Here is a 17392-nt window from a genome sequence, read left to right as displayed (position 1 = left end):
TTTTCTGTACTTCTCGTGATCTCAGGTTCAGGCGAGGACAGTGCTCTACTTGACAGAGTCTAGGAAGAGGACACCAAACACTGAAAACTAAACAATATCTCACAAAAGAAAAACAATAGATGCAGCAATCAGACCAGCGCTCACAGGTCCACCAAGTACATGAAAGTAATGCCCACACACCCATGCAACTGGCCAGGTATCCAAGCACACTTGCTATAGCTAGCCTGGGTAAAAACTTGCATAGAGTTTATCTTATCAACTGCTCAGAATGAAACACCACTGCTACCACACTAAGACCAATACTAGGAATAATAACCAAGGACAAAACTACCCTCTATTCAAGCGAATGTCTCTTACTGACTGAGTGAAGGACTTATTGACTACCCATTGTTAAATTGCGTAGTGGTTAGAGAAGCAGACTTGTGAACTATATGTCCCGAGTTCGTATCTCCTTGCAGTCGAAGCGAAGCAAATGATTCCATATTGACGAAAACTTTGCTGGCTAAAACTGAAACCTGAAACTTTATATGGTTATATTGCAACTGTTTCTGGCATGGAATAGCTCATCTTCAGTCTCGCTAGAAATTGCTCAATTCTTATGATTATTCCTAGGAAGTTAGTAGATACTAGTAAGACTATTACTGGCTAACAAGCTGTTAAAACGGCCAGTGGCAAAAGCAATACAGTTCATAGACACAATTTTTGGGGGAGGTAAACTTAATAAGAAACGTTAGTCAGTTTAACACAATCCTCAATGGAGTCTAACGACTGCTGAAACGTGTAATACTGTGGCGTAGTGGTTAAAGACAGTGCATCTCATGAAGACTATATTCGAATCTATTGAGAGCAATGACATTTATTCATTATTTCTATTTATGCCATGAAATGAAATAGCTCTGGCAGACTCTCTAGTAATTGCTCAATTCTTATGACTATTCTAGTAAGTTAGTAGATTCCGGTAAAGCTTATTACTGGCTAATACGCTGTTAAAACGGCCAGTGGCAAACGCAATACATAGCCGCTATTTGTGGTGGAGGTAAACTTAGTAAGAAACGTAAGTCAGTTTAACTGTATCATTGTAATTCACGAATGGCCAATTAAAACAGCCAGACGCGAAAGAGGATTTGTTCAGGATAGAGAAAAGAGGCTATACTGACACCCAGCAAATGTACAGTTCTGTGGTGGAGTGGTTAACGACACCGCCTTTCACGTGAGCGTCCTGGGTTTGAATGTCAAGGTGGCAACATGTTCTATTGCGGGCCGGCTGAACTAGGCCCCTCTTATTACCCAAGATACCTCTTATTACCCAAGATGTAGAGGTGGACAACAAGTTAGTTATTTCAGTATGACATCCTTACACTGGCTGCCTGTTAGGGTTAGGGCTGATTTTAAGGTTTTATTGTTAACCTATAAATCAATACATGGACTTGCTCCTACTTACCTTGCTGAAATGATCCAGCCATACATAACTACACGTAACCTTAGATCGCAAGATGCAGGCCTTTTAATTGTACCTAGAATTTCTAAACAAACAGTTGGCGGCAGGGCCTTTTCTCATAGAGCTCCACTCCTGTGGAATGATCTGCCAATTAAGGTTAGAAATGCAAACTCAGTGCAAACTTTCAAGTGTCTACTAAAAACTCATCTCTACAGCACGGTTTATAATTAGGTGTAGCCTGGCCCGGGGGCGTGAAGGTGACCAGTAGGCTTGATACTGTCCACCCTTGCTGTCTTGCCAGGTGGGCTCTCGTCGCCACTGGGATGCCCTCCCTCCAATGCCCTTCGGGGGAAGAGTCACTGGCTTGTTGTTGACTCTCTATTGCGCACTTGTGCATTTGGGCTGTACGCTGCTAGCAATACTCAGCCCTCATTCAGGGGGGTTGCGGTTGGTGGGTCTCCCTTTGGTTGATGCCTGGCAATGTGGTTGGATTGATTTCCTGCCTGTTGGGCCCTGTCCGGGGCCTCCCCCTGGGTAGGGCCACAGTGTCACCGGACCCCCCCGTCTCAGTTTCCAAGGTGTTACGCTGCTATATTATTGTGCTGGGGGACATGAGGGATGTACTACTAACTTTTCTCAGTTTCCTCCAATTTTAAATTTTAGAAGGAGATGAGGTCCTGGTCCACACCTGCGGATTACCTGGTTTGGGGGGACCGTTGCTGTTCCTGTCCTTGTCCACCTGGTCATACTTCTGACCTAGTCTAAAATCAAATAGACTCTGGATTTAGCCAAGAGAAATGTATTTATTATTCCAATTGGACTCTTAATATTTCACCCGGCACAGCCAGAAGAGGACAGGTCACCCCTCTGAGCCTGGGTCCTCTCTAGGTTTCTTCCTAAAATTCGACCTTCTTAGGGAGTTTTTCCTAGCCACTGAAATTCAACACTACTGTTGTTTGCTCCTTGGGGTTTAAGGCCGGGTGTCTCTGTAAAGCACTTTGTGACAACTGCTGTTGTAAAAAGCGCTTTATAAATAAATTTTGATTGATTGATTGATTGATATCAATAGATATAAGTCATTGAACTCAAACATCAGTTCATAAAGTTCTGTCACTTCCTGGTGGCCCAATGAGATGAAAGCTGGCAGAGTAGGCTATTCTACACTGGTATAGGCTGTGTAAGGTCTGCCTTCACCAAAACTCACCATAGAATAGATCGGTTATTATTTGGGAACTGCCAATTAAGACGTTGAGAGCAATACTTAAGGCAGGCAACGTTACAGTTTATTTTGTTATTCCCAAAATATAGTTAGAATTTTAAAATGTCATAAAAATGCAGTGAATTATCTTTTTCACTCTATTTCACTGAGATGATCTCACTCTTGGTTGACTAGAGCGGCTCCATTTGGATAGGAAAATGATAAGAGGCGTGTATCTGAATCAGAGGTCTACGTTTTATTTCCGGGAAAATATTAAAACACGAGTGGTTTTCACTCGATCCCACAGGGGTTTAGGGGGTTGTTTGTATACACTGCAGAGTTGTCGCAATTCGCCTTCTTTCCAAAAGGTGGCTTCATCTTACATGTTGCCCCTTTAATGTTTGATCAAACAAGTCTACACCATTAAGCTTTCATTTGCTTTGAAGCCCTGGGAAAACACTGTGTTCTTGCTGGTTCACAGCTCCAAATACCTCTTTCAAGTTCAACAGTGCCCTTTCAAGTTCAACGTATGCACCTATTCTAATGTTGTCATTACGTTCTACCCTCCCCTAAATTCAACTTTCCCTAAACCATGTGCAGAGAACCGCATAATACCTCTCATGTGTTATGTACCCATGCTCATCCTCATTTATATTTCATTCACATTTCAGCACATGCTCTTACTCAGAGTAACTTACAGTAGGAAATGCATATTGTTTTTCAATACTGGCCCCGGTCTGCAGGAATCAAGGCCATAATATTGGCGCTGCAGGCACCGTGCTCAACTGACTGAGTTACACCGGACCCCGACGTTTAACGTCCAACACTGTCCTGAGGTAACAGCTATGACCTTTGACCTTTTTCAGAACATATATCTCATCTCCAGAAAACATCAAGCATGATCACAATCTATTCTACCCCATCCTTACAGTCAGTCGGCATACTAAATGGGACAGTATTTGGTGCACTGCTTTAGCCCAAAGAGCTGTAGTTTAGTGTGCCACACAGAGAATAAGGCTCCCTTCGGGATTCGGCCGACGTGTCACATCCTACCACTATGGGAGTGTCCCGGACGGTGTTCTCCGGGATAACCACTTCGTAGCTGTCGTTCTCCCACTGCGGCGGCTGGTTCTTCACGTTGGTGATGGAGACGGACAGCTCCACCGAACTGCTCCGGTTGCCCCCGTCCGTGGCAACGATCCTCCGAGTGATGGAGGACCTCTGTGGTGGGAGGCAACAACAACACAGGGTCTGACTGAAAGGAGCGGTGTCGGGACATGGGGGTTGAGGAGAGGCGGACCTAATGACAGATAAACCCTCCTGGCGACTGGGTGGCTTCGACTGAGGCGAGACGCCGGTAACAGGGGTGACAGCACCAGGGAGTACAACCAGGCCGGGACACATGCTGTCCGTCTGCGGCTCGAGCTAACAGACGCTGGTAGAACATTGGAGGTAATGAGCACATGCAAATGAGACTCATCACCGGCGGCTGGTAACATCGCCACCGACGACGTCCTGCCGAAAGAGGACCTCTGTAGCCATAGCAACACGTTTCCCGGGAGCACTTATCATATCCTGCTAACACCTACTCTCTATGCCAGGCTTCCCATTTTCTACTGTGTGGTAAAGCATTGTCCCCCGAGGAGGGACGTTTTTCAGGCCAGCCAGCGATGGAGGACACAAAAGGGGATAATCGTAGCTCTCCAAAATCTACTTGTGAGATTGACACTGGCTTATGAATGCTATGGATATGTCTAACGTACTCCCTCGGCTCTCACTGAAGAGGGAGTCATGAGTCAAATTTGAGTCTCGCTTGACTCAGCAAAAGTAGCAGTAACCTATTTGCCCTCTATAGTCATAATAAACGAACTACAGACTCAGGAGTAATTTGGGTTATAGCCGCTGAATACTGGGCTTCTGACATGTTAAACAGGGTGACTGTGTAAACCCGGTGCTTTGAAGGGTCAGGCTCGGGGTGTTGCGATCAGCGTTTCTGACCTGTGAAATGGGTTGGTTGACATAGACCCAGCCCGTCAGGGGGTTGACCCGGAGGTACTCCGGCTGTTCTTTGGACATGGAGTAGGTGATGGCCGCATTGGTGCTGTGGTCATCGTCGTGGGCTGCCACACGCAGGAAACTGGTGCCAATCATTGTGTCTTCCCGGAGGAAGTCTGCGGGGGAATATAGCACAAGATAATGACGAGCATGAGTCCTGTACAGTGCTGATTAAAGCATGCCTTTGCACGATAAACACAGGCATGGTTTTGTCAATAACGCATTAAAAAGATAGACATGGTGCAAATACTGCTGGATCGATGAGACTAGACTAGATTAAGTGTACAGGGCATACTGGCATTCATTTTTTTAAATAATGGCTAAAACGATATCTTCATGGAATGCTAAATAAAATCTTATACAGACTGAATTATTTTACCGTCAGTTTTGTCCTAGTTGGGTTATCTGAATCCCAATAAAACCCATCATAAAAAGCTATCTAGAACTTTTATTGTCAGAGACCTGACATTTCTTCACATATCGGCACCCATTAAAACAATATTATGCAACATGCATATGTGTGTGTGATTGCATTTCAATGCGTGGTGGTGGAAAAAGTACACAATTGTCATATTCCTGAGTAAATAGGCCTTAATAGAAAATGACTCAAGTGAAACACAATTTTTGTAAATATTTAAACAGATTAGTTTTTTAACAAAATAACTATAAAATACTATAAAAAGTTTAATAATTTTAAAATTCTTATAAGCAAACCACAGAGCATTTTTTTTGTTATTTGGAATGTGCAGAGAGCCAGCATACTCATCAGTTACAAGAAGCATGTGTTAGGCAGTCTGCCAAATCAGAAGCAGTAAGAACAGTCAGGCATGTTCTATATTTAAATGTGAATTGGACATTTTCCTGTCTCGCTAAGCGTTCAAAATTGACTTTTGGGTACTTGGGGCTGACAAGGAAAAATGTATGATGTAAAAAGTACATAGTTTTCTTTATGAAAGTAGTAAACATCAAAAATATAACAGTAAGGTAAAGACAATGTATGTGCATGCTAGCTTTCGTCTGTGCATCAGCAGTACTCACACTCGTAGCGTAGGTTCTCAAACTTTGGGTTGTTGTCATTCTCGTCCAGTATGAGGATGTTGAGTTGACAGATTCCTATAAGTGGATCTGTCGCTTGATCTGTTGCGGTCACTGTCACGGCATATTCCCGCTGTCGTTCTCGGTCAAACTTCCTGGATGTCAGTATCACACCTGAGCCAAAAGAGTAGCACATGGGTTACTGCAGCAATTAAAACATTTTCACAGACACATGCTGTTACAGTTGGTGGTGGATACATCCTGTTTACATGCTTGGCTTATCTACGACACTTGAAAATTCACTCTGGGATCTTCAGGCACACCAAATGTATGTAGTATGTCACTAAGTGGATTTGTAATATATCCTATGAATTGCAATTCATTCGGTCAATATGAGGTAGTAAATTATTGAATGCATTCATTTTTATGAATAAATGTACCCAAATTTTTACCCAGTTAGTCGAAAACACATTCAGATTTACATGAACCACTTCAAGAGGACCAATTAATCACGACTACTGTCTGAAATGATACAAAAACTTTGTAGTGCATTTGAAAGGGTGTAATGTGTTATCAAAATGAATGCTATGTAATTATAGATGTCAATACTAAAGCAGGACAACTGATATGCTATTAACATTTTTTATTAAGGTCTTGGAAAGTCATTTTGAGGGTTCCTCACATACAGTAGCTCTGCGAAGCCAATTCCTTCCCTTTCACTCTCCTCTCCATAAAAGGTTAATGATTGATGTCCACTGAACAGTAACATTTCTTAAAGCGATGCATTTTAAAGAGAGGGCATGTGAACATTTTTAAACATCGCCTTTTCTTCCCGTTTGAGGGCTGGCTCGTTTTTTGAAAGGGTGTGATTAAAGGGAATTAGATTGAACATTGGAATTCATGAAATGCATCAAGGAAGTTTCAAAGTGAGCCAGAGATAGGCCCAGAGAGGGAGAGAAGGAGAGATAAGTATATAAGAGAGGAAGATGCCTTTTGTGTAATGTTTACTCAGTATTTCCTGACTATTTCTCAGTTTTTATGGTATTTTCTGTTGTTACTTAACGTGTTTATTTGTTCCTACATGCTTTGGCATTGTAAGCAAAACGCATCCCGTGCCAATGAACCCTTTGAAATTTAAATTGAATTCAAAGAGAGAAATATATATAGAGAGAAAGATAGAGATACAGTGAGAGACGGAGAGAGCAAAACGACATTGGCATTAGCTACAGAGATATATTCCGGTACCAGAAGATAAAGCCTCAATGTTATGGTGACAATGCTGGGGTCCATAACCAGAAAGTGAAACTCCTGTACCCGTTTCTGCGTTGATACTGAACGCCGGCACTGTGCTGTCTTTGTGCATGAATCCATAGGTCACCCTCCCGTTAGACCCTTCATCAGCATCTATCGCGTGCACCTGGAGGACGAACGTTCCCGCAGGCTGATTCTCCAGAACTGTGGACCGCTCCCGGTACTGCTGGCACTGAGATGGTAGAGGGAGAGAGGGGGAGAAGGGCAGGAAAGGGAGGGAGCGGCAGGGGAGGAGCGGGGGATAGGAGCGGGGGTAGAGGACGAGTGAGAGAAGGGGAAAGAGGGAAGGTTGAGGACAGGTAATGGAGCGGCGTCAGTTAGTAAATTACGGAATGAAAGACGTGATAATGAATACAAGGGGACAAAGGGAGAGAGAAAGGTAATGAAGGCATGGAGGGCATGGAGGAGAAGGGAGCCAGTCGTAAAGTAGACAGGCAGGAGATACAGGGGGAAGGACAGAGAGACGAGGGCAGACCGGTACCAGGAAGTCATCCAAAGAAGTTACAGTAAAGGAGGAGAAAATAGGTGTATATTAAAAGTGAAAAAGAGGGTGGGATAGAGAGATGGAGAAGGAGAGAGAGACAGAAAGGGAGGGAGAGACAGGGAAGTAGAGAAAGGGGTTATAGGAAGAACTGTGTCTCTTTAATCCCTTTATGTTTTCCTCTGTAGAGATTCATCTGTGTTTTATAATTAAAGCGGCCTTGAATCAATTCCATCTAAGCAGATCCACAGAGATAGCGAGTAAGCCTTGATAACTCGGACGCGCTCTGACGCCCACACACCTTCTATCCTTCTTCATCGTCATCTGAGCACTAGCATGGTGTGTGTGAAGGGAAAACAGTCACACCTTCCAAAATCCTGTCTCTCGTCCGTCATCAGACGACTCGTTTTGGCGCGCCTCAGACAGACACAACGTTTGAAAAAAAGAATGAAAAAAAGATCCCAGATCAATTCAGCCGCTCGTCTTTGATGCCTACTTCTGACACCTAATTAATGACAAGGGGGCTCATCATCCGCTCCCCCCCACCCCCCAGCCCCACGTTACCATTAGCTGTCACAGGCTTTCCAAGCTCAAACTCAACGTGTTCCTTCAGAGGTCCAGTGTTTGTTCCTGCAAAGCGGCTCCTAAGAGTGTCCCAGCCAGGGATGAAAGGGACTTTGGTGGGTCTCCAACTGAAACCTCCGCCACCCCTCACCCCCCTAGGAAGCTTCAGGACCTGGCCCTCTCACAGACAACTTAGGAGCCCAAGAGAGACTCTCCTCTTAGGAGACCCTGAGTCACTGATGCTCACAAATGCAAGGGAATGGGCTGAACCTCAGCCAGGCACGCAGGACACAGAGGGGCCAAGGGCACAAAAACAACATAAAGACTGCCTTCTCTCTTCTCTCTGCCCGCTGTTTGCTGCCTGCACAAAGGAAGAGAAAACAGAGCGGAGAGGCAAAGTGTTCAAGCTGTGTGCACCCCCCAACCACACCTTCCCTTATGTGGTAAACTCTGAGCCTCAGTTTGAGCAGGTTGGCACAGATAACAAAATCAAATCAAAAATCAAAACCAATGTGTGAGGGAGCCTAAAGGGAGCTGTGTCAGAACACGTGGAAAGGTTGAAGCTCATCTCAAAGCCTAACAGGTGAGACACGCTTTCAAACAAAATACTCCACGGCCTCCAGACAGAGGCATCAAGCTTTACCCCGCAAGGCACAATTAGCCCCAAGCATCTCAAAGGCTAAACTCATCTCATTTTGAATTGAGACACTGGCAGAAAACAGGTAGGGCTGTAATGATTCAGCATATCTTGGACTTAATTAAAAACTCTTAGATGATCCAGAAATAGAGTGGGCCGGCCGACTAATCACACCTCTGGAGAACGGAGATTGAGAGGTAATAAATGGATAGATAGAGCGAGATAAGGGAGCGAGAGCTGCAATAAGCAGATAGGTGATACCGACACGAGTTGGAAGGTGGGGAAGACAAAGGTCTGGAAGTCAACAGGGGAACACTTATGCTTATCTCAAAGCTCTTCCACCACCTTCATTTCATTATAACAGTAGGCCGGAACTCAAAGGTCTGTGATGCATCATTTGCTCCAAGCCAAGGTGGGTTTTGAAGCCATGACACAGAGCGCTGAGAACGAGACGTACCTTCTCAAAGACGGGTTTGTTGTTGTTCACGTCGTCCACGCCGACGATGACCAGAGCGGTGGAGGAGAGGGCCTGTGGGCCGCCGGACGCGTTGTCATCGGTCGCCGTGACGTTCAGGATGTACTCCACCCCTTGGAGTCTGGGAGGGGGGCTGGAGCGCAGCCGGATCAGACCTGCAAAACACCAAACGGAGATGTGCTGTCACTTCGCTCTGAATGACCGAACCAAAGCCAAGTTTCCTGACTGACTCGGCGGAAGAAACCACCTGAGTGAAGTGTGGCAATGGAATACGTCTTGTTTAATCAGCTTTGGAAACACTGTGTGGCCTTGGTTTACCCTTTCCGTCTCACGTGAATCAGCGTGAACTGAACTCATTCCCGGAGGAACTGGTTGTGCTTTTTTGTCAGTGACTGACACATCCGGCACGTCTCTCCCACCATATTTAGCATTTGGGCAGCGTGGCCTCATTCCACCAAGGCTTTTGTCAGTCCCACCTTTGGTGTTACTGTGAACAAAACAAAACCACACAAACGCTGCTGTACAGCAATCCTTCTGAGTGACTGGAATCTTCTCACCTCCTTGGTGAACATGCCAGATCCCCTCTGTGTTTCGCTGACGTTTTCCCACATCGCTGTAACCATAGTGTGGGTGGCACATTTCCGTGCCTTTCTCTCTCTCTCTCGTGAATGACTCTTTTTTTCCACATCGCATTCATCTGGCCTTTTGGTGTCTGCTAAGCATACGTGTGGGCTGCGGTCTAAATCCAGCCTTATCTTCTAGGGTAAGATGCAACCATTGGGTGTTGTATACATTTCCATGGCTTTCAGAGGGTCTGCAACGGATGGAGTCATATCATATCCTAACAGTGTTGCTCTTCAAAGACCGGCGCGGTCCATCTATCTATGCCTAACAGGGTGACATGAAAGAGCGGCAAGGAGAGGAGGGGGAGATGCCGAGAGCCATTCACCAAACAGGCAATCAGAATGCAAGATGTCCTCCTAGCTCCTGAATATCTTGACGAAATGTAATCAATTCTAATGTGATGTGAGCTCTGTTCTGGCATTGGAGGCGGGGGATGATTGTGTGGTGGGTTTGGGGCAATAGCTGCCACAGAAGAGGCTGTCTGGAAGAGCTTTGTAAACTGACTGGTTATATCTAGTCAGACAGCCCAGACCAGCTGCATCACAAGCTAAGGAGCTGGTCCTATCAGAGACAGACTTACTGCACCATGGCCCAAAGAGCTGGTCCTATCAGAGACAGACGTACTGCACCATAGCCCAAACAGCTGGTCTTATCAGAGACAGACTTACTGCACCATAGCCCACAGAGCTGGTCTTATCAGAGAGAGACTTACTTCACCACACTTCAAAAAGCTGGTCCTATCAAAGACAAACATACTACCCCACAGGCCATAGATCTGGTCATATCAGAGAGACCTACTCCACCAAAGGCCAAAGAGCTGGTCCTATCAGAGACATACCTATTCCACCACAGGCCAAAGAGCTTGTGCAATAAGAGACTTACTCCACCACAGGCCAAAGAGCTGGTGGAATAATAGACAGACTTACTCCACCACAGGCCAAAGAGCTTGTGCAATAAGAGACAGACTTACTCCACCACAGGCCAAAGAGCTGGTGGAATAATAGACAGATTTACTCCACCACAGGCCAAAGAGCTTGTGCAATAAGAGACAGACTTACTCCACCACAGGCCAAAGAGCTGGTGGAATAAGAGACAGACTTACTCCACCACAGGCCAAAGAGCTTGTGCAATAAGAGACAGACTTACTCCACCACAGGCCAAAGAGCTGGTGGAATAAGAGACAGACTTACTCCACCACAGGCCAAAGAGCTGGTGGAATAAGAGACAGACTTACTCCACCACAGGCCAAAGAGCTTGTGTAATAAGAGACAGACTTACTCCACCACAGGCCAAAGAGCTGGTGGAATAAGAGACAGACTTACTCCACCACAGGCCAAAGAACTGGTGGAATAAGAGACAGACTTACTGCACCACAGGCCAAAGAGCTGGTGGAATAAGAGACAGACTGACTGTACCACCGGCCAAAGAGCTGGTGCAATAAGAGGGAGGCTGTCGAAACGGAGGGTGTAGCCTGAGGAGGAAATGCACTACTCCAAGTAACCAGGGGAAGAACACACATAGCAATGTGGCACAAGGTACACAAGGTAGGTATTCTGACACAGTCACTCACCAATGCCCACACACAGTACACAGGGTAGGTATTCTGACACAGTCAGTCACCAACGCCCACACACAGTACACATGGTAGGTATTCTGACACAGTCACACACCAACACCCACACACAGTACACAGGGTAGGTATTCTGACACAGTCACTCACCAACGCCCACACACAGTACACAGGATAGGTATTCTGACACAGTCACTCACCAATGCCCACACACAGTACACAGGGTAGGTATTCTGACACAGTCACTCACCAACGCCCACACACAGTACACAGGGTAGGTATTCTGACACAGTCAGTCACCAACGCCCACACACAGTACACATGGTAGGTATTCTGACACAGTCACTCACCAACGCCCACACACAGTACACAGGGTAGGTATTCTGACACAGTCACTCACCAACGCCCACACACAGTACACAGGGTAGGTATTCTGACACAGTCAGTCACCAACGCCCACACACAGTACACAGGGTAGGTATTCTGACACAGTCAGTCACCAACGCCCACACACAGTACACAGGGTAGGTATTCTGACACAGTCACTCACCAACGCCCACACACAGTGAATCCACACATGAGGTGGGGCACTCAGGCACATCCACACCACCACACTGTGGAAGAATGGGACAAATTGATGAAAAGGCTGCCTGTGAGGCCACACTTCATTACCTCTTTATTTTACCAAGTATTCAACACTGAGATAGAGGGTCTAATTTCCAAGTGAGCCATGCATACGCAATTCATAGAAATACTAAATGTATATATATATATATATATATATATATATATATATATATTAAAGTCCTAACAAATTCACAAACGATATGCAAACAAAGCTGATAGACAATTCCCGTGTTCTTCCGTGATAAAGTCCTAAAATGAAACGGAACCGATTTCATTCAAGGATGTCATTCCATATGCAAGTTGGTAAAAAATGTAACGCAGATCTACCTGACTCATTTGAGATAATAAAGATGTATGTTGTTGGTATGACAGCCTTTAGTCAATCCAGATGCTGTGATCATTTTCTATAGGACGTGACCAAAGACAGGCACCAAACATTGTACCTCATTATAAATCACCCAAAATATGTTAACTGGTTTGGAAAACGGCATGTGATAAGTACTAGTTTAAAATCCATAAATAGCATGCTTGGCCAATGGCATATTGTCTGCCTACAAATTCAATTAGAAATGTTTATCATGAAAACAATTATTATTGACGTGAGTCCTGAAGAGAACAAGACCCATGAACCGCATGACCCCCGTGGAACGCCCTTTATTTCCAGAAACCTCTCAACTTCAAAGACTGACAAAAAAACAGTCGTTAAAAAGGTGATTAAAAGCTATATTCCAGAACAAAACATATATTCCATAAGAAAATATACATTCCAGAACAAAGCACTGCACTGCCGGTAATGGATGTGAGATGTATGCCCATGCGCGAATTTGTGCATCTATAGGTACGCCTGTGCTAGTGTGTGTGTGCGAAGGCTTGGACATAAAAGTCTGCCTCGGTCACACTGCTGAACCTGCTTTGTGAGCGGGGGCCAGCACATATCATCGTGCATCAAAGATGGAGAAGATGTTTCTCCGGGGTGTGGGGGGTTGGGTCACTGAACACATGTCGCATTGTATGATGGAGGGTGGGGGTGGTCGTCAGGGCGGGGGAGCCAATGGCCCTCTCTCAACGCCACCTCGTATCATTGTCCGCCTCGAAAAATGTGGGACGCCGTGAAAGGCAGCGAGACAGCGAGACAGCGAGAGAGACGAGTGCATTTGCCCCCAGGGAGAACAGGGCCTCAGTGTGGGGCGAGGCGATGTTATATAAACTTCACATCACAAGCACGACAAAACTTCGACTAAACTAGTAACAATGACTGAGGGCCAGACGCCAATGACATTCCTTTATTCATGTGTGCCACAATCAGCATGAATTACACCATTTCTACAATATAGTCTCTCCGAAGATGGGAAAAAAACAAGAATTAAACGACGCCATCAAACGGGAAAAGGGAAAAGTTCACATTGGCCGTAGAAATGATCTACCTTTTTATCGGAGTAAACATTTTGCCTGGCGTCTCTGTAAATACTTCTAACGTGGCGAGAACGCAGGGGCTTTGTATTTATGTCTTCAATACAAAGAGGAGGATCATCTTATTGACTTTGCTCCTTGAATCCTTAAAACGGCATTAAATCTCTGGAAAAACATATTATACCTTGAATTACGGTTGAATTATCATAGCACTCGCAGACGCCCATCTGTCCCGGAGAAGAAAAAAAATCCATGAATGATTGAGGACATTTCGGGAAAGTAAAGGAGATTTGACGGTCCGTGGAGAATTAGAAATAAAACACTTTGATCTAGAAAAGGGAGCAAGATGAGATGGGGGGGGGGGGCAGCGGCATGCACGTGGAATATCCGTCACCATGAAACTTAATGAGAGCCACATGGGTACGCGAGAACCAAATAGGAATCTATAGGGAATTGGTTGAAACGAAGGACTTTGAGCAAACTAGTCGTTTAATGATGGAAGGGACTCAAGGGTTAACTGGCTCTGGTGAGCCCTGACAGCTTTGTGGAAGAGTGTGAGAGAGATAAAGGGTCCAATAACAGTGTGTAAACTCATCAGGCAGTAGCAGCGGGATGCGTACACTAATGCTCCGTCTGACAGCTACATGGCTGCGAGCAGTAACGGCCTGTCATCGTACTCCGCAAACCCGCGTGACAACATGTTTAAATGAAAAGCTATACGTACAGACGGAACGCTGTCGTTTTGGAAAACCGCTTCTACAGGCTTCGCGGCGATCGAAGTAATCTAGATGAGTAGCATTTTTGTTTCCTTCTTCGTGTGTGCCAATCAGTTTCTTTTTCTATGGTATGAGAGATGTCCCCCTCTATCTGCTGACAGCTACTATCAGCAAAAAATGAACAGAGTAAATTGCACCTCAAAGTTCCAGAGTAATTGAATTGGTAAAACGACATCTTATTACCCTTTAATATGGTATGCAGATATGATGGTACAATTTTCCCAGGGTGGGAGGGCTTTGAAATTAGTATTCACCTTTAACACGCTTTCCATTTCAAATTGCTTCCTCGATGGGGAAATGGCTTACTCAACATGAGAAATTGTAGTAAACATTTGGTGACATTTGTAATGACAAAATCTGCCTCAATCAATATGACAGATAAAATATTTAGGACTATTTATTTTCAACCATCTAGTACTGTACCATTTCCTAAAAGGGATGGGGGGGTTGTATAACTCACAGGGGAAAAGCAGGGAGCAATGTAAACAATGTCTCACCTTTCTGGCTGTCAATAACAAAGTTACCCTCATCGTTGCCTGTAGTGATTTTGTAGGTGATTCCATCACCATCTGGGTCCTTGGCAAGGACTGTGGCAACGAGGGTGTTGGGCCCGGCATCCTCTGAGACAAAGGTCCGGTATCTGTCAACAGGGAGAGACATTGTAAAAGTCACAGTGTCCGCAGGGACGACCACGAATGTGATGGTGAAAATGAGCAAATAACACCAGCCTGCAGACATGTCACATTTTAATCACTTTCAAAATATCTGCCAGGGAAAAAAACAGAGTAGCGTTTGTGTGTGATATGATTGGTCTGGGTCAGAGATGTCAAACAAATTTTGCTTCGGCTGGGTTACATGTGGTCTTCAAAAGGTCCGGGAGGGCAGCGCTGTGAACGACTGATTACCTCACCATTAAAATGTCCTGAAAATCATCTGTTGTTTCTGGAATTTTCACTGCTGTCTGCTTTCATTTTGGTGAACACAAGGTGGACAGAGTATAGAAAAAAGTACTTAATAATTTGTATTTATTTTTCTTAGAATTTTCTCAAGCAATATATAAAATATTTTTATAGTACCAGTCAAATTCACTTAGATGGGTTTATCCAAACTTTTGACTGATACTGTATATATACATATATCCTTGATGTCTCCACTGCAGGTGGAGATAAGCAGGAGACAACACTGTGAGCAGCTGTTGGCAGCCCGTCACATTGGGGAAACAACATAAAGCGCCTGGGATGGAGTGTGACAGAATGAGTGACATGGATGACAGAGGTGTGAGGAACTAAGAAGAGAATAAACGACATGGCATAGAACCCATTTATATGGGTAGTAAGCGTTTATTTGTAAAACTATATATATAAATATATAGTTGTATATATACACACAATAACTGCAGACTGTCTGCTTTGGTTTTCAGCCATACACTCTAGAGGTCTTCCTTCATCTACCAGGATCTTCCATGCTGAGGTAATTCGTGCATTCTTTCTTTTATGTACTAACAAGTTGATTTTGGCATGCCTAATGTTTTTGCATTTTATTTAGTTTTTTTTCTCCAGATTGACAATGATTTAGTTAGAAACCAGCAATAGACTCCAAATGCAAATGAAAACATGAGAATTAAGACTCTTGTGCATGCCTTAACAATGTGAAGAAACAAAAGTCCCTAGTAAAAAGACAGCTGTAAAGCCAATTATCCAAATACTGCCTGAATTTCTAAATGTTTGTAAACATCAAAAACAAACAATGCATTCACCTCTTGGTCTCACAATGCCAGTCACATGCATGACCACTGGAGAATCCAACCCAACTTAAAACTAAACTATGGTATGGACACAAAAAGAATCCAACCATCTTTTTAACCATCTATCTTAACACAAACATGTGTGCAGTTTGAGTTCATATACAGATGTCATGGGGTGATGGTAAGAAAAAAAAAGTAGAAAGGAAACCTCTGAGAAGAAGGCATGTCCGCAACAGAACACCCCCGATGCCCATTTCAGTAGCATGAGGCAGCCTAATATAAGTATGGCCATATATCAGATTTCTGTATGAGCTCGATTTGTCTCAGTTGAAATGTTCCCATGGATGCAAGTGCGTTTAAGGCAAACAGGGCCGCCACGTCGACACAGTATACTATTGTTTATCACACTGCCCACAATCCACGCTGCTAGGAGCTAGTGGACACCTGAACAGGAACAAGTTACTCTTCCAGATTGACAGAAATGGACTCTTCCACGGAGCTAGCATGCGTCTGTCCGTTTACCAGCCTGTTATCCCTCTCCTCCACTCATCAGTCAGCAGAAATTTAGTAATTTTTCTGGGCAAGGTGGAGAGAACAACTGAATTTGCAGCAGGAGCATGCCTCTAAGAACATTTCCTTAATGGAAATTCTCAGAAAAGGCTTGACAATAAAGGCCTATTGTATAATATCCAATCAAAAGATTATCTCCCAGGGCCGAAATGTGCACATTCTATATGTCATGTATTGAGCACTCAGTTCCTGTTAAGTTGTTTACAAAAGAGCGCAATGCACTTTCTATTTCCATGGAAACCAATGGCCATTGGTAATTTGCTTGATTAAGGCACTGCCATTAAGTTGGGCTGAACTCGGTCCAACTGTCTTTCAGGTATGACAATATGGAGAAACAATCTTGTTAACTAATAAAGAACCAATGAAAAAGACATAAGCGTTCTAAAAGGCATATCAAGTAGAATAACAAAATAAAAACAGAATAACAAAATAAAAAATAAAACCTTAATTGATCCGTAATTATGTCAAATCAGCTTTGTGAGGAATACAGAGAGTGAAGTTCATGAAAGGAGAATATAAGTTTAGTGACATATTGAAGTTTTAGTGACAGATTCAGGCAGTGACTGAGATTCAGAATGACAGTGAATCTTTCTGACAGAGATTCAGAATGACAGAGATTCAGAATAACAGAAATTCAGAGAGCTACGGAGATTCAGAGAGCGACAGATTTAGAGAGTGACAGAGATTCACAGAGCAACAGAGATTCAGAGAGGGACAGAGATTCAGACAGATTCAGAGAGTGACAGCGATTCAGAGAGGGACAGAGATTCAGAGAGGGACAGAGATTCAGAATAACAGAAATTCAGAATAACAGAAATTGAGAGAGCGGCAGAAATTGAGAGAGCGGCAGAAATTGAGAGGGCGACAGAAATTCAGA

General features: G+C 44.3%; 1 protein-coding gene across 4 annotated transcripts in view; it reads right to left on the bottom strand.

Moving 5' to 3' along the window:
- si:ch211-186j3.6 (neural-cadherin) overlaps nt 1-17392 on the bottom strand; it is a 210820-nt gene that overhangs the window by 94245 nt on the left and 99183 nt on the right. For 3 of the 4 annotated variants that reach the window (XM_010891396.3, XM_034295225.1, XM_020054417.2), the window contains 6 exons: nt 14699-14841; nt 9177-9349; nt 7041-7209; nt 5730-5900; nt 4635-4807; nt 3690-3857 (listed from right to left, as the gene is read on the bottom strand). In XM_010891396.3, coding sequence (XP_010889698.2) covers nt 3690-3857; nt 4635-4807; nt 5730-5900; nt 7041-7209; nt 9177-9349; nt 14699-14841 — 997 coding nt within the window. Of the gene's footprint in view, nt 1-3689; nt 3858-4634; nt 4808-5729; nt 5901-7040; nt 7210-9176; nt 9350-13609; nt 14267-14698; nt 14842-17392 lie in introns of those variants that run through there. The other variant, XM_020054422.3, reaches the window with a different exon arrangement.

This window comes from Esox lucius, chromosome 2, assembly GCF_011004845.1.
Source record: "Esox lucius isolate fEsoLuc1 chromosome 2, fEsoLuc1.pri, whole genome shotgun sequence".
NCBI classification, from domain to species: Eukaryota; Metazoa; Chordata; class Actinopteri; order Esociformes; family Esocidae; genus Esox; species Esox lucius.
This window is presented reverse-complemented; position numbering and strand designations above follow the sequence as displayed.